Consider the following 22,881-nt stretch of genomic DNA (forward strand, 5'->3'; position numbering starts at 1 on the left):
CTGATGCGGCAAATCATATCAAATTAAACATTTGTGTCACTGCCAAAACTTTTAGCTGTGACTGTGTAAGAAATGTGTTTGTGTGCATTCATTCATACATGTATTTGTCAGTGTGGCCTTGCGCACAGGAATTTGCAAATTTTCTAAATTTACTGAAGTCTCCTTTAATGGTGTAATCCCAGTATGAGGATGAGATCGTGATATTTAATTCAACACGTAAGCTGACTTTTTTACATCCATCTGTAAGACATTTTAACACAGTATGTGTACTTGTTTTTTCACTCACTTTGCTTTAGCAATGTTTAAACCTGCCTCTGCATCCTTGCGAGTTTCTGTTGTCGTTGATTGATCTTGCTCAGTGCCATGATAAAACTGTACCAACGTTTTTTTAATAATTAAACCGTGTCTGCAGCAAATGAGGGCAAAGGTTGTGCTAAACATGACATATTGCTGTCTATTGGTAATTCTTATCAATAACCCACCATAACATAGCAACAGTAGGCAAAAAACCAAAGATGAACAAATTAAATAAGAATTAGTAAAAAAAAACCCAAAAGATTATAGCATTTATAATTAAAATTGTAATAACATCTGCTTGTTTTTACCTTTTTCCTGTATAAAATAATGTTAAATATCTGATTTGAAAAAGGTGTCTTAAGATGTTATCCTATCTAATGAGTTCCTCCCTCGAGCCAGATGTAATCTGTCTCCTCGCACAGCCTGTGTGGACGCACCCCCCTCACTTCTCCCTGTAATACAGCCTCTGAGTGCATTTCTCATGTTTGTTTGGTGAGCAGTCAGCACAGTTTTTAGATCACTGCCACACACAGCGAGGAAAAGCTGACCTCAGGAGAGGACACAGATGTGACTTTTCCCTGGGAGCAGCCATCATCAGAAAAGGCCTCCCACCCTCATTTGTCCCCTGGTCCCTGATTAACAAGGACACATGGACCAAATACATCCAGCTCTGCTGAGTTCATCTGAAGCCTGAAACACAAATACCTCAAGACTCAACATCCTCTTCTATTGAAGCATTATGCAGATTATATTGGTTTTGGGGTTTCATGTAATCCAAATCTCCTTATCCAACTATTTTTTGTGCAAGTATTTGGGAATTGGTTTGAAACCTAAAATGATGAAAACGTTTCATATTGCTGACCACTTTAATTCCCAAGCAACACTTCATTAGGAACACCTTGTTAGTTCTGGGTTGGACGCCCTTTTCCTTTCACAACTGCTTTAATTCTTAATGGCACACAGTATGATACAGTTGCCACAGATGGTACGAATCTACTGCTCGCCCTCATCACAAAGGTGCTCTGTTGGATTGGGCTCTAATGACTGTGGGGGCCTTTTGGTTACATTGTCAGCATTGTCTACCAGGATGGATCCATACTTGAAGGTTGTTCTGCACCAAATTGTGACCCTATTGTCTGAATGTTGGAGTACAGCTCAAGACTCATCGATCAGGTGAATATTTCCAGTTGTTAATCGTCCAGTTTTAGTGAGCATATGTGAATTATAGATTCCGTTTTTTGCTTCTGCCATCTGGTGTGGTCTTCTGCTGCAGTAGCTCATCTGCTTCAAGGTTCAATATGTTGTATGTTTAAAGATGCTCTTCTGCATACCTTGATTGTAACAAGTGGTTCTTTGAGTTACTTACTTTACAGTCACCTCTGATCTCTGGCATCAACAAGGCATTTTCAGCCTTCTTTCAGCTGCTCACTGGATATTTACTCCTTTTTAGGCCATTCTCTGTGAAACCTATTGTTACACACAGCACTTTGGTCTGTGGGACTTGCAATACAAGTAATCTTTATGTGTTTCTATTCATAAACTTAGACCCAACATTCATAATAACATAACAACAATAGAAACGTCAATAGAAACAAATCAAACATTATGCTAAAGACGAGTGGGACCATCAGACCTTGTACCAACATACCGTTTAAATGCCACATGATGGCTGTAGCTATGAAGAACACATCCAGCTTTTGCAGCAAAACACATGCTACAATCCAACAAAACTACATTTAACACATAATAACAGCATGCCTCTCCATAATAAAAGAGTGCGGGGGCTGAACTGACTTGTCACCCACAGAAAACATTTGGAGCATTATGAAATGACGAATGTACAACAACTGGTGCATAGTCCTGTTAAACAGCTGAAATCCTATTTTAAAGCAAACATTTGGATTCCAACATTACAGCAACTGGTCCACAAACAGCAACGATCACGTCCAAACATTTTCTGAAACATCTTTGTGGTGGCTGCAGTTACAGTCACAAACAGTGGGATTATCAACTAAACATCAGTGCTACAATAGAGACTTACACATAACACTATACTATACTTATATTTTTCTTTCTTTAAATATATGGCTTAACTTACAGTGGAATGAAGAATCGGTTTTGGTTTAGAATTAATTTTCTTTACTGTATTCTGAAATAAATGCACTCATTTTAGTTTACACTGTTCTGTGTATGAGTTGATCTTTCTTTGTCTTTTGAGTTATCTCAGTAGCAGCTGCTCCCAGTCTTTTGGTTGATGAGCTAAAAAGGGAGGAAAGGGGCGGAGCAAGTGTGAAGGGGGGGGGGGGGGGGGGAGTTGTGTGTTCTACCCCCTTTTGTGTCTTTGTGGGCTGATCAACCACTATTTAAGTTTCTCCTTGGTCTTGTTTAAGTAGTTCAGTTTTTTTGAGTCAGTAGTATTGTTTGTTGACAGCTTTCTGTTACTTTGTTACAGAGTTCTATTACTTTGATCTCTTTTATGGGCCTACGATTAGGGGTTTGGGGGGTTTAAAAAAAACTTTTTTAGGGACTTTAACCTGTGCCTGATGTTCCTTCACTGCTTGGTCCATTATAATATTCCTAACATTAAATTCAAATCAAGCATTTGAGGAAGATATAAGAGCTTGTTTCTAACATTATTAAAGGATATGATCTTTTTTTTTTACTCCTGTGAAATGGTTTTTCTATAAAGTATCAAAATTGATTATTAGACCTGTTCTGGACCAGCAGAAGCACTACTGGGTTAAGTTAATATGATTTAAGCAGCTATTAGGTGAACAGTCTACCCAAAGCTAAATGCAGAAAAGAAGAGCACTGTCAGCTTTTCTATTCTGCAACTACAATGTGCACGGTGCATGAGAGTAGTGCGGTGTCACACTTGAGTACAGAGAAGAAGATCAGCATAAGGTCATCTACTGTACAGATGGAGGCAACAGCTGTCAGCGCCAAGAAAGTGGTCACATGATCTATCCCTCTGCCTCAAGGAGGATCCTTCTGCCAGAGGCCTATCATTTCCCTCCTCCACAAATCCATAAACATCCGCACCATAAGTTTCCCTCTGAAAGCCTGCATGGACGAATTCCAAGATCATCTCACCCACTCTTGTATTTCCTTCCTTGTTGTCGAACACCAACAGCCTCTCAGTATTTTTGGAGCTTTCCCTCTGAAGCGCAGGCCTCGTAGTGAACGAGGCCTTTAATTTGAGGCCCGTCAAATTCAATGTTGTTAGTTTTGTGCAGACGTGTTCGTGCGCTGGCGGAGAGGCTCTGGGATGGGGTTTGTCCTTCGAGGTGGGGTTACATGATGATGGGTCTGACACGGATCTGACCCGAGCCTGGAAAAAACTGCGTGAAGAGCAGCAGACGGACGTGCGCTGCAGCTCCTGATAACAGATGGAGCAATAAAAAGCACGACCTGTCAGACGTGTTGCTGTTTGATTGATAGAGTTTGGCTCAGCTTGTATTCGCTTTTTATATTTTTGTTGAGCTGGGGATGTGAGCAGAAGGCTCTGGGCTGCTTTTCAACTGTATGAAGTTGCATGTGGTTACATGGGCACAGCACTGTTTGCAAGCACAATCTAACTGAAGCACAAACACCCACCTCTGTGCACATGTGCACACAGAGAGAGGTAGTAGATTGTCACAGGCAAGGCAAGGACACGTCTAAGTGGTACTCCAATCTATATCACCACCGCCACCACCACATCCATCACGACTTCACTTCAAAATTGCTGTGACAAACTGCCCCAGAAGCCAGTATTATGCCTGGCCGTACAGTTCTGCTTCTGCTGCTGCTGCTGCATATTTGAGCACTGACGGTTTTTTAGGGGATTGCAAGATAAGGGGAAATCTTCTGAGTAAGAACATTTCCAAGACTCTCAAAGGGTTAGGAGATGAAGCTGGGTCATATTTGGAGAGTCGTGCTCGGATTTAGGATGGAAAAGGCATTTTACTAGGAAAAAAAAAGTGTGGTAGCTCAACAAAGACGGGGACAAGTTTAAAAATGAATCAGCAGCAGAAGCTTTCTGACACATTTCTGTTAAAACACCTGCCATGTAGTCAAGAGTTTTCCACTCAAACCAGTTCCCTTAAAGTGAAAACAAATAAGGACAGTTATTTACTCAGTGTTACATAACACATCCTGACCTGTAACCCATAAAAACAGACAAGGACAACAAGTTTGTGTATTTAAAGTCTCAGTGGTTTAGTGTTACTCTTCTATAAGCGACACAAAAGACAAAAGCAGTGGATGAAATATTCCAGGCTTCAGTCTCTATGGGAGAACTTCAAAAATACTATATCATATATTTCCCATCATGAAACTCTGTGTTGTGTTTTTATTAAACTGCATTTGTAAGTTTGTAAGTTTTTATCACCTGAATGATAGAATAAAATATTTTTTGCCCACTACACTAAAATGAGTTTAAAATCAAACAAACAGCATCCAGTTGAAGTGCAGATGTTCAGGGAGTTTAACATAACTACAGAATCAACTATTTAGGAATAAATGCCCTTTTTAAACAGTCCCCCATTTTCAGAGGCTGAGAAGTAACTGAACCAGCTAACAATGTATGAAAAGCAATGATTGTCTTCAATACTTGGGTAAAAATCCCATCAGGCAGTCACCGATAGAAGTGCAGAACACATGGACCTGACTACATGCTGCGTTTCCTCAAGATGCTCTGCAAGACCTTTACTTGTTTGTGGGTCTCCTTGGCTTCAGTTTTGTGTTCAGTAATGGAATAACATGCTCTGTTGGAGTGATATCAGGTGACTGACTTGGCTATTGATAAATATCACATTTCTTTGTCTTGAGACTCTTGGGTTGCTTTCGCAGAAAGATTTGGATTGATGTGTACAAATAATTTAGCTGAGACCTGTGTGAGCTCCTTTACATGTCTCCTGGTAAAGTTTAGTCTATCTTTGTTTTTGAGTATAACCATTACCAAGGCATCTCTTAATTGCAGGCTTTCACACTGATCTGGCCACTTTCGCAAGTCTGTTCTTGACTTGTGTAGCAGCTGTGAAGTTGTTTTCCTTAAAACATGGAAATAATTGTGTGATCACCCACTTTAATTAACTTTCTGTGGTCTTTCAGGTGTTTTGCTGTTGTCGAGCTGGCCAGTGCATTCATTATTTTTTCAGACTAATGATGACACTTGCACCAAAATCACTTTGGACCTCATTCCAGTGAAAAGCAGCAAAACGCAACTTAAACACTTTGCATGAACAGATCTTTTACCTGTACTGCTTATCAATATGTGCCTAGTTACTTTAGAGCCTCTACAAATGGAGGACTATGCATCAAAATTGCTTTAAGTCCTAAAATTAATTTCATTATTTTTTTTTTAAATCCCTTGAATTAAAACTGAAACTTGGCACTTAAAACACTGGCTGACATGAAATCCACTGTGGAAAAAAAAAATTTTGTCCAAATATTTGTGTCTCTACGTAATTATGAACTTCACCTTGGAGGATTAAAAGAGGTCATCTTGCAAGAAAACACAGAAGAAACCTCAACTTAAAATAAATAAATTCAGGTGTTTTAGTTGTGAGGTTTCATGGAAAAAAAAAAAAAAGAAGCAGAAGGTTATAACAAACTGTCTAGTTTTATTTTCTCTTTCATAAATAACACTGAACAAGCATTGTACAGTGATAAATAACATTTATACACTGTAAAATTCTCTGTATTACAAAATACAGTATATGTGTAATGCACTTGATACAGATGGGGAAGTATTACATTTCATAGCACCACACATGACCTCACGGCCCTTTAGGTTAATGATCCCTCACTCGGTATAACACCTGCATCCCAAACCCAGGTCTTATATGGGTGTCTATGAAACATACTTCCCTTAGGAATCAGTTGTTGCATAACTATATCTAAAGTTAAGTAGAGCCCACGTAGGAAGAACCAAAGCCTTTAAGTGTAAAACTGAATTTTTGCACAATCTGAGTTCCCAGGTGAGACGCTTAAACGTAATGACGTGTCCCCACGGTGGCCAATCGAGCTTCATTTATATGTTTGATTTTTGCATTAAACATGACAAAAACAAAATTTAACACACAGACAAAAAAACCCCAAACAAACCAAAAAAAAAAAAACAAAAAAAAAAAACCCACTTCCGAGTAGAACAACTTCATTAATCATGCTACGTTTCAGGAGAGTCTCTGTTAGGGGACATCTAAGACTTTAAAACAAACCACATTTCCGTGCTTTTAAAACATGACTAAGTGTTAAGTGATTTTTTTTTTTCACAAGCTATCAGTTGTAAGACATGTTCCCCTCTCTCCCTCTATACGTAAACGGTCAATTCAAGTAAGAAGCTGTAAAAGTGTTTCAATCTGACGATAAAGATGTTCGTGTGATCTGTGTGCAAGCAGTCAGTCATTTCAGGGACTCTCCCAATACCAAACAAGCTGTTCTGATCACAGATACCAGCGTGTCTCGTGACGTCTCTTTCAAATCATAGGCAACTCAGAGATGTCTGTCAAAGAGGCAGCGGGAGGTAAAAGGCAGGCTCAACACTGAAATACAAACCTGGGAAAGGTGATACTCTGGAATATAGATCAAATAACTTAAATGCAGCTTTTTGTTCACGTTATAACCCGACTAAGCGATTCCCCTCACTTGGCTAAAGAGCTTACTGGTACATACTGGTATGGGCTTTTTTGCTTTAAACTGTCAAAATTATTGCTAAATTCAAACCAGAAGGGGCCCTTTAAACCAACATTTAGTGTGAAAGTAACTCTACAGCTTGCCAGTCGACTGACAGCATGGAATGTGTTCGGGTGAAGACAGTTTCTGGCGTTAAGAAGAACAAAAAGGTACAAAAATTAAAATTAAAAACAAAACAAAAAGTTGCACCAGCATCACAAAGCAGGCTTTTTGTGAACAACTACAGGAACATTAAGATGTGTAATTTTTTTTAATCTTTTAAATAGGAGCCCTTAATATTCCTCTATCAGACTTGGTCTGAGGAGCAGCATCACAATAAATGTAAAAAATAAAAAGTAGTATCACATTCATCCCTTGGTGTCAGTGTTGTGTTTGATTGTCAGCTTCTATGACACATCCAGTTTTCCTTTTGACCAACCAAACCCATTTGTAGTTCATCTGTATGAAAATAATGTTTGTCTGTAGTGGACTGTGCAAACAAACCTACAGCATGAGAAGTTACCAGGTCATGTCCATCACCACCAACAAGTAAAAAGTCTTAAGTTGCACTCAGCCTCACCTCAGGCGAGGCCGGGGTCATAACGTCTCATAAGCTTCCTCAATTCACGGCACATTAAAAAAATAAAAGCTTCTTTATCTCATCGAGCTCACATCTCTGTAATCTAAGTAAGATAAACCCCAAATAACACACAGACTTGGGTTTGTGTTATGTCGTATGCATGACAGCATTTCTTATTAGTTTGGTTTCAGCACTGAAATGTGACATTCTTGCAGTTTCGTTCTTAGATGTATTGCACTGATTTATCAAATCAACCATTTTAAAGAAAAGAGAAAAAAAAACAAAACTATAATTCTCCAGAAAAAGAAAAATCTCACAGCAAAAACAAAAACAAAAGTAAAACGAACATTAACGAAAAATCAAAATGGATCACCAACGATGCGGGAATCGCTCGCAGGGTGTGCGGCTCTGAGTTAAACATATTGGATTATAAAGTTCCCGGCTCTCCTCTCAAACCTGCAGGAGGTGCTCAAACTGAAAGCCTACGCGCACTGGGAGTGTTCCCGCCTTCTCCATAGTCCAAAAATAAGACACTTAAAAAAAGGGAACCATAATTAAAATGCCAAATAATTCAAAAATATTAATAATGCCCTTTATTACTCATACTGCAAATAAGCAAAATCAATCACCTGAAATAAAATAGAAACAGGTATACTTAAAGGTGCATAGGCTGGTGTTCTTTTGACACTGAAATCAAAAGTAAAATCGGTTCCTTTGAAAGGACCTGCACATTCAGAAAAAAAAAGCAGGCATTTCATTTCCTGCCATGTACTTTAAAACTCGCTCACTGTGCTACCCGCCATATTTTTGCCCACCCACATGGCAAAAGTGAAACAGTCACGTTAGATCATGTAGAAAACAAACTTTGCATTTTAACCCAAACTATTATTTTGTTAGTGCTTTTGGTGCCAAACCGCAGTAAAAGAAAGCAAACATCTTAAGTGTAAAGGTAATAAAACAGAGTCTGAAAGCTCTGCTCCTGCCCAGCATTCAAACTACAGTCTCAATAAGTGTATGATTAACTCATGCCACTGCCACCATCTCCCGCCTCCCAGTGTGGACTTTGTAAGTTGAAGTTCTACATGAGCACAAAAAAAAGGATTAAATATCGTGACTATTTCGCAGGTTGCCATGAGATCGTCACATTTCCGCAGACATCTCATGTAACAAATGTGAAAAAGTACCATTAACAGAAAACAAATAAACTACCATTATGACGTACCACGTTCATCAGCACCATTATCAGGCGCGTGGTCCCGCACTTCCACACCGACTACAGGCGTACACTGATGCCGGGACGATCGCTGCAGTACGCCGCCGGCGTGTTTGGGACACCAGCTGAACTGTGCTGGTTCCCTCAAGGATACGTGCGTTACAATTGAGTGACCAGGTCGTGGCTGCTACAGCCACGTGCGGCGATTCGAGATCACACGATGTTGATGCAGTTTCCGCTTCCAGCTGTCACCCTCTTGCTGCAGTAGGTGAAGCTGCTGTGATTGGTGGAGGAGCCGTTCATGTGCGACGACTTCAGCTCCATCTGGCAGGCGGCGATGGCTGCGTTGAGCTCTACCTGAGCCCGATGCACGACGTAGAACATCAGGCCGATGCTGATGATGATCTGTAGAGCGGAGCAGAGCAAGAAGCTTTGTGTTAACTAACGATTGTGGTAATGAGCGTTCTGTTTGTGTAATGATGACGATAATAAAGTAAAGCACTACATTTACAGGCACATCGTTTTGTCTCCTAAAAGCAAAAAGGGATGAAGGCAAATTTTAGCTACATTCTAACATTTAGAAATGAAAACTGTAACAATTAAGTTAGTAGTTATAAACCAGAACAAATATCGATGGAACTTTAGTTCAAAAACTAAAGACATTGCTGCGTTCTTCTGTATTTAAAGACATTTCACCTTCTAGACAACTCGCATACCTATGAAAACTAAATCTCGAAGCCAGCTGGAGTTTGGCATTTAGTCACTTTGGAGTATGAGTTTTTCAGAACAAGCCCAAACAAATAATATGACTTCAGAAGCAAAAACTCAGTAGCCTCTGAAACACTGCGTTAATTATACTGAAGGACAACCACCAATATGTTTATTATATAAATCACACGTAATTAGTTATTTAAAGGTTGGTTTTAACTCCAATTCATTCATTTTCTCCAGTTCACTTTAAGGTAGCAGGGAAGAGGAGCCTATCTGTACTGCTATTGAGCGAGAGCCATCTATCACAGGGCAAATCCAGAAAATCCGACTGTCCATTCCTCATGCTGGTGTCAGGGAAGCTGGGCTACATCGGCACCTCCCATAGTTTCCCATCATGACTGGCTTCCATGTGAATATGGCCAGCTGTCAATGAGATAACATGAAACACTAATACCTTGTTCTACTCACCAGACACTGGACTCCTGACCTTTATTAACTCTCCCTGAGCACCTGTGAGAATTACATAAAACTAAACAGGTGTTGGTGATGCTGTAAAACTGAAATGAACTTGAGGTGAGCTGAGCTGACTTTTCTGGCACAAACAAGAGCAATGCCTGGAATAATACTTCACAGAAAAGTAATAGAAAGTTCTTCTTAGAAGCAAGGACGAGATCTGTCACCTGTTGCTTGTGTGTGTAGGTCATATTTATTTTCTCTGTTACTATTGTAACTCTAAAGAAAAGTGTTCAACCTGCATTTCGCATGGTCAGACTGGCGTACACGCAGGCTTGGTCGGTGGAGAGCACATTCTTCTTGTTGTGGGTTTGATGTTTTAGTAGATTACGTGGTTTTGTTGTGTTTTCTGACTCACAAAAACCTACAACAAGGAGTGCTCCAAAGCAAAGACCTGCCTAAAAGGGCTGAATAACATCCAAGCAGGGCATCTGGTGGAGATACAGAAGAGATAAAAGTCAGGGAATACCAAAGCTACCCCTTAATCTATTTAAAGCGCCTAATATAAGTGAACAGGATGTAGTTAAAGTGTATTTTGTACTTTAAAAATACTCTATCCTAAATAAAAATCTTAAATGAGATGTTTTAAAAGGAAATGTGATCCAATGTGGATAACATCCTTCATAAGGGAACTTTTTTGCACCTGATACTGAACGTTCTATTAAATTAAAATGAAATTAAAAATCTTCAGGTCTCAGGAGGTTTAAAAAAAAAAAAAATCCATCCATAGTTGTCCATTTGGGACAAATTCACCAGAGAGAAACTTTTGAGTGGGAAACTGGTTCATTGCTCATTGACCACATTGCTCGTCAGTTCGCTGTTGAACATTGATGTTTTTTTCTTGGCATAAAGTGTCTCATCGCCTGAGAGAATTTGGACTGAAAGCTCATTGACAGATCATTAACAGAAAGGCTAAACTGAAACCTGCTGAAGGACATATAGTGCATGAATAGAGGAAGATGTCAGTGAAGATTGGAAAGAAGGTCATAGTCTAAAAAATGTTTTCTATAGCAGGAATTCCTTCCTTACTGTAAAGCAAAAAGGTAAACAACCGCATCAGACATTCATTCATGTATCACTGTTTCCTTCTTTAAAAAAACAAAACAAAAACAAACCAAACCACTGTTGAATTGCAAAACCGGTTTCATAAGTTCTGAGAATCTGATAACAGTGAAATACAAACAGCTCAGTCCTTCGCAAACAAGAATCTCTAGAAAATCCCTGAAGGTAAATTAATGAAAATAACTAGAGTTAAACTGTGGAAGAGTGGAACAAGCTCAAACCAGAACAATGAGAGAAACCATTACCATCCCACAGACCTGCTGAAGTCATTTCAAGAAAAGAACATCTTACACTTCCTGTATGTAAGCTTGTTTTCGTCACAGTAGTTACCGTTCTCCATTTTAAAGCATTTTCCACAATACATTTACACACAATTTTTTTTTGATTTTATATCCACAGCTATTATTATTCCGTCAATAATCACCAATATTTAAGAATAAATATTCAGTATGGTCACAAATAGGGGTGTGCTGATAACGAGCTCCGCTGGGCTTTTGTTCTTTAAACGTCAGCACAACGTTGAGCAAAATGGGAAAGCAACATATCATTTCAAATCTCGAATATTTGAAAATTGTTACCTTCGTACTCAATATATTATCACCTTCAGCTCACCTGCAGGCTGAAAACGAAGTAGCCGCTGACGCTTTGCTCAGCGATGACATCCTCCATAGTACGAAGTGTGGTGCCCAGGTAGGAGTTTAGAAGCTGTGTGGGCAACAGGCCCACAGAGGAGGCCACCAGGTAGTTTGGCAAGGACACATCTGTGATCTGTGAAAGGAGAGCAGTGATTAAAAAACCCCAAAAAACAAAATAGGTTTCAAACATTAATAAAATAACAGTAAAACACACGAGAAAAAGATCAGATTTAATCATATTTAAACATCTATAACTAAAAGACTCTTTCAGTTTTTCATCTTCCAGTTATTTCAACAATGTTGAACTCTGTCAGTCTGTGAAAGTCAAACTTGTCTGATTTTGTTGTGCCCTGAACTTTGTGTAGTTTCCAAAACCTGTTGAAACGTTGTAAAGCTTTTAAAGAATTTAAAAAAAGAAGCTACATGACAAGGTGGCATTGTCCTTTCCTAAAAAAAGAACATATGAACAACTCCAGTAATTGAATAACTTGTTTTACGACTTTTACAATTTGAAAAAAAAAAAAAGAAAAAAGTACTGATTTTTTTTATTGTTTATTTACACGCTATAATATATATGTACACCGAATAAATTCTTATGAGGATTGGCTTCCTCGCAGGATAAATAAATATGATACTAACCACAGTAAATTGGGTTAACTAAATAGTTTCTAACAAATTTGAGTGCTGAACCTGCACCCATCATGCAAAAACAGCTCGTGGCGTTTGGCACCAGGAGAGCAGTCTGGTCCCCACGGGCTGCCTTCCACGAATCAGGCTTGTTCTAGCGCGTTCCAGAGATGCTCAATCAGACTGGGATCTGATAAAGCTGGAGGGTGAGTATGGTCTTTGAGCTACTCCTGGGCGGTTTCTGTGCATAGGCTGGGTGCTCTGCTACAGGAGACGGCTGCAGTTGGGTAGTGTCGCTGCCTTCGGAGTTTGTTCCGGTTAGTGGTATACGAGTAAATGTAACATCCGCATGAACGCCAGGACCAGAGTCTCTGCAGAGCACTGCCAGTGGTGTCAATGATGTGGCTTAGTGTTGTGCTCACAGGCTACATCACAACTGAGTCCCTTCACCTCAGTTACTAGAAAAACTACTCAAAGGCAGGATGCTGTCTTTAAAAAAAAAAAAAAAAAAAAAGAAGAAGAAGAAAGAAAGAAAGAAAAAATGTTGCTACAGACCCCTTCTTCTTCTATTTTTTTTTTTTTTTAAATCTAAAAGCTGTTAAATAAATTTTGGTGCAAGTATCCTGAACTTTGATATGTCGGTATCTCCAAACAACCACCTTAATATAAATATACCGGTAAATATAAATAACTGCTGGCTCGCTGTCACCCTTGATCTCTTGATTAAGTGATGACATAAGCCTCTGTGCACCCGTGCTGGCTGTGGGAGGATGTGACCTTGGCACCGTGTGCTCAGTGACTACGCTGCAGCTGATAGCAGTGTGTCAGGGGTTTTGGTATGTTGCTGCAAGACTGTCTGTGCCAAAATGTTATCAGGGCTTGAAAACATTTGCGCTCGATGCGGCCAAAGTGTCTCTTTGCTAGGATAAAATCCTCTCCCGTTATCACACTAGACACTGATAAGAACTTAGGTTACACTTCACAAAACACTGACATTATCGAATCGTGGTTAATCAAGCTAACATTGTAGTCCATGCTGTTTTTTCGCCAGGCACTTTTCCCTCTGCACGGTCATGTGACAGGCTTTTTCTCCTCGCAAGATTAGCCTTGATGTGTCCACGCCACGTGCCAACACAATCAAAACGCCTTCAGCTGATTTCTGAGACATCTGTGAGAGCTATAGAAGAAAATGAATGCAGTCTCTGAAGCACAGGGCCTCTGAAGTCCCACCCAGGCATCGGGCACACACAGCTGTCTTGTATGCGACCAGGGAAGGGCCAGTCTGTGGTATTTTTAAGACTGTGCAGAGAATTCCCACTGAACCTCCTACTTGCTTCTGCAAGCCTGTATCACGATAATCTGCAAATTCAAGTGGAAAAAAAAATATCGCCCCGTCTTATGACTGGCCTGATTTATTTAGAGCAGCAGCAATGCAGGCCTGACTTTGTGCTTGTAAACAAAACACTAGGTGCTTTGACTATGCAGTAAAATTAGGATTGCAACTGTGATGCCGTTTCTCTTTTTTATTCATACTAATGGAGTGTGAAGAACACTTAAAACATGCCTGCTTGTACCGAAGGTCCATAAATCACACACAAAGACTTCCCAGATTGCTTCATCAGCTCATTATGACGAGTGTTGGAGCCAGGATAGCGAGCAGGTATAAAAGTGCAATAAAATAGATGTGCGGAGATGAAAGCACGCACCTGAAGCTCAACGGATTCACAAGCATTTTTCCTGAGCTGTCCTATTGTTTTGCTAACTGCTGCAGTCTCTGTGTCGTTTTAGGTTACCCGTGATAATGTAGCACCACCAACTTCAGCAGAAAGAAGTGAGGGGCACAGTGAAATGTAGCCTCACCGCAGAAAGTGCTTACCAAGGGCAGGGCAGACAAGACATAACTCTACTGTGAGCCGTTACGGGCCTATGCTTAGAATTGGCTCGTTTCTCTTTTTATTGTGGAGAATAAGATCGTACAGATACAACAGCAGCTCGGCTTTACAATGAACCTCCAGATGAGATTAAGTATCCAGCAAGAGCCTGAGTTGGGGTTGAAAGTGAAAATGTTGCAGGGAAAACAGGTGGTGAGACTGAAAAGCTCCACTCTGACAGTCATTTCTCCAACAGAAACCAAAGAATTTCACATGGAAGCGACTGCGACACGCATCGCTGGGTGATGTGATGAATATATCAGTTCTCCATCCTGGTCATTTAACAGCAAATGCTATCACTTCTCCACCACCTTCTTTACGGTACTTAGAAGGAAACAGCCACCTCACTGTGTTAATCAGGTCTCTTCTTATTAAAACATCATGCTTTTCTTAATAAACCAAATACATATATATCAGACACTACTACCAAATAGACTACTCAGAGATGCTGAAGTCTGTGTCTGGAAGGTGCATGTCAGTCTACAGCATAGGCAATGCAGTCCTGTAAATCAAGCATTAGCATCTGAGGACAAAGGCCAATTTTCTCCTCAGATGCAGCCAGCAGATATCTGAGGCTTCCTGCTCCATCTGTTCGATTACAACCTTATTTTGATTCTTATACCGGATGCCCCTCCTGACACGGAGATTTGTCTCTCCCCCTTATCTCAAACCAGCAGTATTTTGCATGTTAGGCAAATGCATTAACAAATGCAGACAAAATTCAAAAGCACCAATCCATTGCAGGCGATAGTTTATTGCAAAAATAAAATCATTCTTTTGCCTCCTGTCCTTGTCAGGTACCGGTAACCATGCTTGTGACTGATGAGTACAAATTCAGATCCCAAAGTTGGCCCGGGCCTCCACATTCTGCATATGTATATGTAGATACCCGTTTAGAAAGATTAGGAGTCCACTAACTCCAGTACACTGTGGTTGGTAAATTCTTTGCTATGCTAAGTGTGTCTGCTTGCCACTTGGTGCCAAGCAGCTAGCATACAGTGTGCTTTAACAGCACTTTTCATAAAACAGCTGCATGGCGCTATGTGAGCAGTCAGAACAAGTTGCATACGAGACAGGTGCAGATCCAGGAGGAAACCGCTGATAAAAGTGTGGAAATAATGATTAATGGACTACTTTCAATGCGGTCTTTGTGATTTCTTTCAAGTTATCATTTGACACCATATTATTCATTATCGAAGAAAGACGCAGATGATAGACATAATGATATCTCAATAAAACAGGTGAGAGTTTTTCCAAGCTTTTCGGAGCAACATCCACCAAGAACTCAACAAGCTGCTTGTAAATCTAAAATATGTCAAAAGAAACAAAAAACTCCTTAAAAAGCCTGACAATGAGTCAAGCACAGACACATTTTCCAAAGACAAACAGCTGTCATAAGCTGGAACAAACCAGCAGAAAAGTAACAAATGCAAACTGGCATCCAAAAAAATATGACCTACATCTGTAGCATTTGTTGTTTAGCCATTTTAGAATTGCAGCCTTTTTTTGTTTGCTTTGACCATGTATGTAATAACCCAGAGCAAGCTGAAGATCACCATCGTACATGACTGTCAGTGAGCTCACCTTGTACTTTGACTCTCATGAGCTGACTGAGGGTACTAACAGCGCCAGTCACAGAGTCAGCAGCTGAGCAACAGAGTGTTAAAATCTGTCCCTTTGACTTTGACACCTCATTTTCACTTCTGCAGCGTGGAGCAGCAAGTTCAATGTTGCAACTATTGTCATAGCGTCTCCAGTTATCCTCCCATGAAGCACAGACAAGTCCCAACTAGGGCTGCCACAAACGATTATTTTGATAGTCGACTAGTCACCGATTATTTTTGCGATTAGTCGACTAATCAGATCATCATCCATTGGACGTACAGCGTACAGCTTATTGCACCAGCAGCATCTGGTCTTATATAACTATCATTAGCTTACAGCTTGAAGTGTTTGTGCTAACTAAAAATAAAGACAAGATGGTAGTTTATTAATTTTTAATGAAATTTGCAGATTGTTTCGGTGAAGTTTAATAAACTCCTTGCTTTCTAAAATATAACAGGACACCGGAGTATATTCTCCAGCGTCTCACACTTCTGATAATCAGCTGTCTGCTTGACAGTTTTAGCTGTGCAAAAACTATAACTTTAATCTCAGCCAAACCGATTTACTCAGGAACAAATAAAATACTAAAGAAAGCCAAACAATAACATTTTTAAGTTATCTAAGTGACTTATATATATGTTTAACCTGACTAGCAAAAGACGGCGGTGGGTTTGAAAACGATTTGCCGGGAGTCCGGTGTTCTCACGGCTCTAGTTAGCCTTGCCCCCGCCTAGCTAACGAGCTAGTGGGTAACAGACGTCTCCGAAAACGTCGGAGCGCTTTTGAAAATATGTGGTGTCTTGATAAACTGAGCAGATATTTGAGGTTTACACAGCTACATTCTCGCCTGAAAATATGTTAAACGTTTATTTTGTGACCCAGAAAGAATAATAAGAGTAAAGTTAAAACTAACTAGCTGCCGCCATTGTTGACAACTGCGCTGGGCTGCGCTATGAATTCTGGGACACAGCTTCTTCTTCTTCGGGGTTTAACGGCAGCTGGCATCCTTGTACATGCAGTGCTGCCATCTTCTGTTTCAGTCCGTTATTACACTCTTAAATCCTACTACTCATTCCTGCGTCCTTTGTGATCTTACAAAGCTTCAAACGATGCGTCGACTATTAAATTAGTCGTCGACGATTTTAATAGTCGACATAATCGTGACTAGTCGACTAATCGTGGCAGCCCTAGTCCCAACTATGAAGTATACAGCAAGGGGGAAAAATGAAGCTACTGAAGTCAGTCAGGCAAAAGAAAGCCATCTGCTAGGCTTAAGCTATGTCATACTCAAAGTCCATGATCAGGTAAACTGCTGACTTAGTGTAGAAATAAAGACTAATAATGCCCATATTCAGAATTACAGATTCTCATACTTGATGACACTGTATGTCTGGGAATTATCACCAACACAGTCTGAAAAACCTTCATTTTAAAACACATTGTGAGCATATTTTAAACGAACATCCTAACAACTAAAAAAAACCAAAACAGGCTCGCATTTGGTGCCATTATCAAAGGAATCACTGTCCAAACAGATCACCACAGACTCTAAACCCTTATCTACGTCAGCTCCCTGCCTAACCTTGATATCCATACATCTGACTTTGAGATGCTTCTCAAATAGCAGCCTATCAGTCAGCGTACAACAGCAGCACAAATGCTTATTGCGTCCCGTGATTCTTGTACCCACAAGGCTTCTCATTATTAACATGCTCTCATCTCACCATTATCAAATTACCGTCTGAAGTTGTAAGGGTCATTTTGAACAGTAACTGTAGATATGTTAATGCAATATTGATATGTTAAACCAAAGTCTAGTGTTCATGTAATGCAGTGCAATAAATAACTTCAACATGTTGCTCTCACACACTACAGGGTAGATTAAGATTTCATACCCCTTTACAGGACTTCTCTCTATGTTCAGTAATAAACATCACACTGGGGACACATTTAGATAGTTATTCAGATCAACCAGTATAGCGGTCGAACACCTCAATATTTGCATGAGGGTTATAAAGCAGATTTTTTAAGTCAGTGTGGTGACATTAAACTGTGAGAAATCATAATCAACGCAAACCACTCAACTCTATAAAGTTGACAAATGTCTAACCAAATCAGTCACCCCGGAAAACCCCACTGGTTTAGCACCATACAACCTCTGTCCTTGTGAAACACACTTACATCATCAGATTTTTCCCCTCCTTGGGCCTGTGCATCAACTCCTTCTTGCTGTAAGCGATTAATGTCTTTCAAGCCCAACAATTTGCATTCAATTTTGCATGTTTGTGCTTCTGCGTTTTCCAGTATTTAAGGGGGATTTCTCATCAGACAATACTTTTAGCATGTTTACCGTTAATCAAGCTCTTTGAGCATGTTAGATGCAGTGGATTAAATGTAGTTTTTGTTTTGAGATATAAATATATATATTTTTTGTGTGTGGAAAGGATGTCCTGGCTAAATTTTATTATAACTAGCAGTAGGGCTGGGCCATATTATACCGTTCACGGTAATACCGGTATAATGTTAGGCTACGATAGGAAAATGAAATATCGCGATAGAATATGAGTAAAACGCGCATGCGCAGTGCCTTTGTTTTCATACGCACATGGCCGATTGTTGAGTGAAACAGATGAACCAGAATTGGTTTGTAAAAATGGTGCAACTTCAGTGATGTGGAACTGGTTTGGTGTTTGTCCGTCAGATACACGACAAAGCACATTTTTTTTGCAGAACATGCAAGCGGCCGTCGGACTAAGATGCCCTTAAATCTGGGAGTAATCTGGGTCCTAAACTCCGTATTCTTCAGGTCAAACGAACACTGCAGCATCACTAAGAGTTAAAAACTGTCTAAATTCTTTCATCTTTAATAAAACGATCAGCATTGCTGCTTTACCAGGTGTAACTATGAAGTTTAACTTCCAGGCATCCATGAAAACAAAATGTATTACATTTAACGGAGTTAGAAGCTAGCAGGAAGCTAGCGGAAGTTAGCTCGCTAGTTTCGCTAGTTACCTAAGCATGATATTGCATGTTCTGACTGAGAGATTTCTGAAAAAAAATCAAACGTACAGCTCTGCTATCACTTCCAACATAAATGAAGACAGGAAACTAAACAGCAGTGACGTTTGTAGGGTTACTGAAGTTGGGCTAGCTGGTATATAATTATGTGCTACGTGATCGCTAGCGACACAGCTATGTTAGCATAACATAAACAGTGAAGCTGGAGGACAAACACTAACACTTTCCCACTTATAAAAGTTAACGTTAAGGTTCCTCATGGTTAGAGACAAATGCAATCGCATGGCAGGATGCTGTAAAAGGACCAAACTTCAGTCAGGAGAACAACTGAGATAATCCATCCACAATACGAGGTTAGTCATTAATATACTGCAACAACATGGGAATAGAGCAGCTGCCAGAGAATTCAACATTAATGAATCAATGGTACAGAAGTGGAGGAAGCAAGAAGAATGAGTTTAATAAAGTTTGATTTATCTGACTGCTTTGTTTCGCTTAATGTGCCTTATAATACCGTGCACCTTACGGTCCGAAAAATACGTACTGCACACTGCAGTTTAATGTTGCAAAGCACCTCTTTTTAACTTCAGTGGATATTATACATGGTTATGCTCAGGATATGTCAGCCCATTTCTACTGGAAATGCCTTTTGGTTAAACTTTCAGCAAGGAATTTGCATTTGCACTGTTACATTTTTATAAAGCTTTAATGTACATAAAAACCAGCTTCTTGTTTAAGTGAAAATAAATGATAGGTTGTCTTTTTGCGCTAGTAATGTTGTGGAGTTGTATTTTGTCTCGCATCAATTATATCGTCAGTTATATCGTTATCGAAAATTTTCAAATATATATCGTGATAAATATTTTTGGCCATATCACCCTGCTCTAACTAGCAGGAATAAATCCTCTCAGTGGCAATTTTACGAGTATTATAAATTACATTACTGCCTACACAAGGAGTGTGATCCTTAACCTCCTAAGACCCGAACTCTTCCACGGCACGCATTTTTGATTTCTCTTTGATATTTGGGCATATTGGGGCTGATGAATGTAAAAATCAAAGAATTACCTTTTTTTTTAATCTGATTTTTGTTTCTAAGAAAAATGAGAGCCACATATGAGGATATTCATTTAAAATTTTGATAGAACAGGAGCAGTAAAATGTCCTCGTAAGTGGACATCAGGCCCTTGTAGAGCAAAATTGAGTATTTTGGTCTAAACAACCCAAAATGTGATGTCCACATATGTGGACTACAGGTCCTAGGAGGTTAAATGTATCTAGAAAGACAACTGTGGATATACTGGGTAAGTGAACCTATGTTTTTTGCATGGCTTCAACTTGTAATACCTTGTTTTATTTATTTATTTATTTTAAATAGTCCTATTGTTTTCATATCAAGTGACCCATCCTGATATTCTATAAAACAGAGGATGATCACTTAAGCCTTTTACCTTTTTGGATGTATCAATGAGTTGAGTGAGGAAGATAATGAAGGGGTATAAACTATTCATGCAATGTATGAAGGTCTCGGGCCTCGGTTAAATGTAGGAGAGCAGTTGAAAGCAATATCACAACACTGACCTGACATGAGTCATCTCAAAAAAACAAAAAAGGTGGCACCTTAAACTAAATTGTGTTTATGTCACCAGATGTTCAAGAGGGAAAAAAAACAAACAAAAACAAAAAATTGCTCCTAAATATAAAACCTGAAATATGGCTACTGACCACTGGGAGCCACATCCTAGGAGCACTCCGTTTATCTGCAGGAAGAATGAGTTTCCATTCTCTGTGGACCGGCTTCCTATTTTCATTTCCACATTTAGACTCCGGTCTGCCTTGAATATTGAAGTAACAGGCCAACTACTCTTTTCAGTGTCCTAAACTGAAATGAAACTGGCAGTTCCTGACTTGTATCTAGATAGTTCTGATTTCCCCTGAGATTCAGCTGGCCTAGAAATAAGAAAAATGCATCCCCTCTAAAACACACACAAAAAGACCACAGAATTAACTGTCAGGACTCTGTTTGATTTGTTCAGCGATCATCTGGCACAGTAATGAATTCTTCCCAGAGCCGAACAAGTGCTGTGACACATCTACTGCAATTTGTGAGTTTACACGATGACCTAAAAAAACCTGGAAACATACTCACCGAGAAAACTGCATTTTGGAGTCCAAAAGGTATGGGGGTGAGTCTTGCTAAGGCCACAATTTTGAGTCCACTTCCTCCTTCCACCACGCGTATGACGGCACTGAGCTGTTCGTTGTTTCCAACTTTGTTCAGCACCCAGTCAGTCAACAGTCGTTTGCACACCACGTGTGCCACAAAGGTCCCTATTAGAACCCCCACCATAACTAGTCCCATGCCCAGCACAAAGCCGTAGAGGTAGCCAGCAGCCACGTTAAGAACAATATATCCCCATCCACATGGAAAGGACACGATAATCAAACCAACTATAAAGAGCATGGCTCCAACAAAGCTGTCCAAACTCTCCACCCAGAGCAGGAGGTCCTTGAGGTATTGGCGTACCAGAGCCACCGAGGAGAAGCACACAGCAGTGAGGATGCACGCCAGCAGGGCGCTTTTAAAACAGAAGGTGGTGATACAACACGGGTGTCTGAACTCTGCACCACCGGTGAAGGTCGTCCCCCCTGCGTCAACGCTGGCCTCGGGAACACCATCCGACTTCCCCAAGCCAGTCCCCCTCTCATCAAAAGCGTTGCATATTAGGATGTCGATTTTGTCACACTCGTCCGTGGAGGTCTTCTGCAGCCAGCGGTTCAGCTGGATCTGCGTCTTGCCCACTGCGTGCTTTACAAGCTTGGTGAAAAGCTGCACGGTCGTAGCCCCTGACATTGACATGTCGGTCCTCAAACAGCCTCTGGGGACCAGCAGTGGAGCTCAGATTGACCTGGAAGCAGCTGTTATGTTACAGGCTCCTAGAAAGCGTCTAAACACAGTCAAAGTCCATCTCAACAGAGACAAGTAATCACAAACTTCGCAGACGATGGCTTCAGCATAAGTAGTAGTCCATTGCTCTGGTGCTGTTACTGCACTGGCATAGTAAGGCATACAGGTAACCTTTTGCCATTACATTAACTGCCCAACTTAACCCGTGTTAGCGGTTTATCTCGGGTACACCAGCTGTGTAGCGTGCCAGCGCAGTGACTTGATGTTGTCAGTTTTGTAGTCGCTGTCTAAAGCACTCGCCATCTTCAGAGTTGTTATCACTTCGCTCAGGACAAGGTTGAGTCAGTGGCCGGAGGGACACGACAAAGATGGGTCTGCATGACAAGGGGAGAGCCTGTGCTATCCACATCAACTTTCAGGACTCCCCCAGCATTCACATCCAGTTTTAGCGATAACTCACCAGCACAAATCACTGCGTGGCTAACTTACTCTCCGCCGTTAGCTAACTAGCTCTCTGCGAGGATAAAGTCCAACAGTGCAATCTCGAGACTAAAACCACCGCCACCGGCCTTTCAGAGCCGCCTCTCCCGGACACCAGAGCGACAAACAGGACTCACAAGCCGGATGTGAAAGCCCAGTTTGCTCTTTGTCTCCAGGCTAGCTGCTGTTGCTGTTTCACTCGTCGTCCTCTCTCCTGAGTGGATGCTGTCGATGTCGAAGCTATTCATACAGACCACTGTTTGTGTCCCAGAATGCCAAGTAACCTCAGCCCACGTGACCCACCGTTTAACTGTTTCAACCAATCAGAAAGCTCTCGATGTCACCGCGAGATTTTTTTTTTAAATAAGTTGTTTTTGAGCGATTGCTTGAATGATTTTGTTTCTGTCAGCCAAGCTTAACGCGATCCCTGTAACGTTTCTTTTACTTCAATCATTCGGAGTCTCTCTGTGTTTTTAAGGCAAGATATACGTAACAGATATCACCGTGAAATGTCCCCGTGTTGTTACTCCTTACCGTCAGTGTGGCCGGGACGTAGCTACGTGGAAAGCTCTCCTTTCTAAAAATAAACAGGAGCAAACACACAGTGATTTCATTAGAAAATTACAAATTACGCAACAAGAGGA

The 22,881-nt window shown here is 40.4% G+C and overlaps 1 protein-coding gene across 1 annotated transcript; it reads right to left on the bottom strand.

The window, feature by feature from the left end:
- Positions 1-6,510: 6,510 nt before the first annotated feature.
- Positions 6,511-22,479, bottom strand: tmem64 (transmembrane protein 64). Its single transcript, XM_026156279.2, has 3 exons — positions 20,999-22,479; positions 11,646-11,801; positions 6,511-9,152 (listed from the first exon to the last, which is right to left on the bottom strand). Exons 1-3 carry the CDS (start codon positions 21,707-21,709, stop codon positions 8,961-8,963), a joined length of 1,059 nt encoding a protein of 352 aa, XP_026012064.1. The 5' UTR covers positions 21,710-22,479; the 3' UTR covers positions 6,511-8,960.
- Between the last annotated feature and the right edge of the window lie 402 nt (positions 22,480-22,881).

Source organism: Astatotilapia calliptera, chromosome 22 (assembly GCF_964374335.1).
Source record: "Astatotilapia calliptera chromosome 22, fAstCal68.1, whole genome shotgun sequence".
Classification (NCBI taxonomy): Eukaryota; Metazoa; Chordata; class Actinopteri; order Cichliformes; family Cichlidae; genus Astatotilapia; species Astatotilapia calliptera.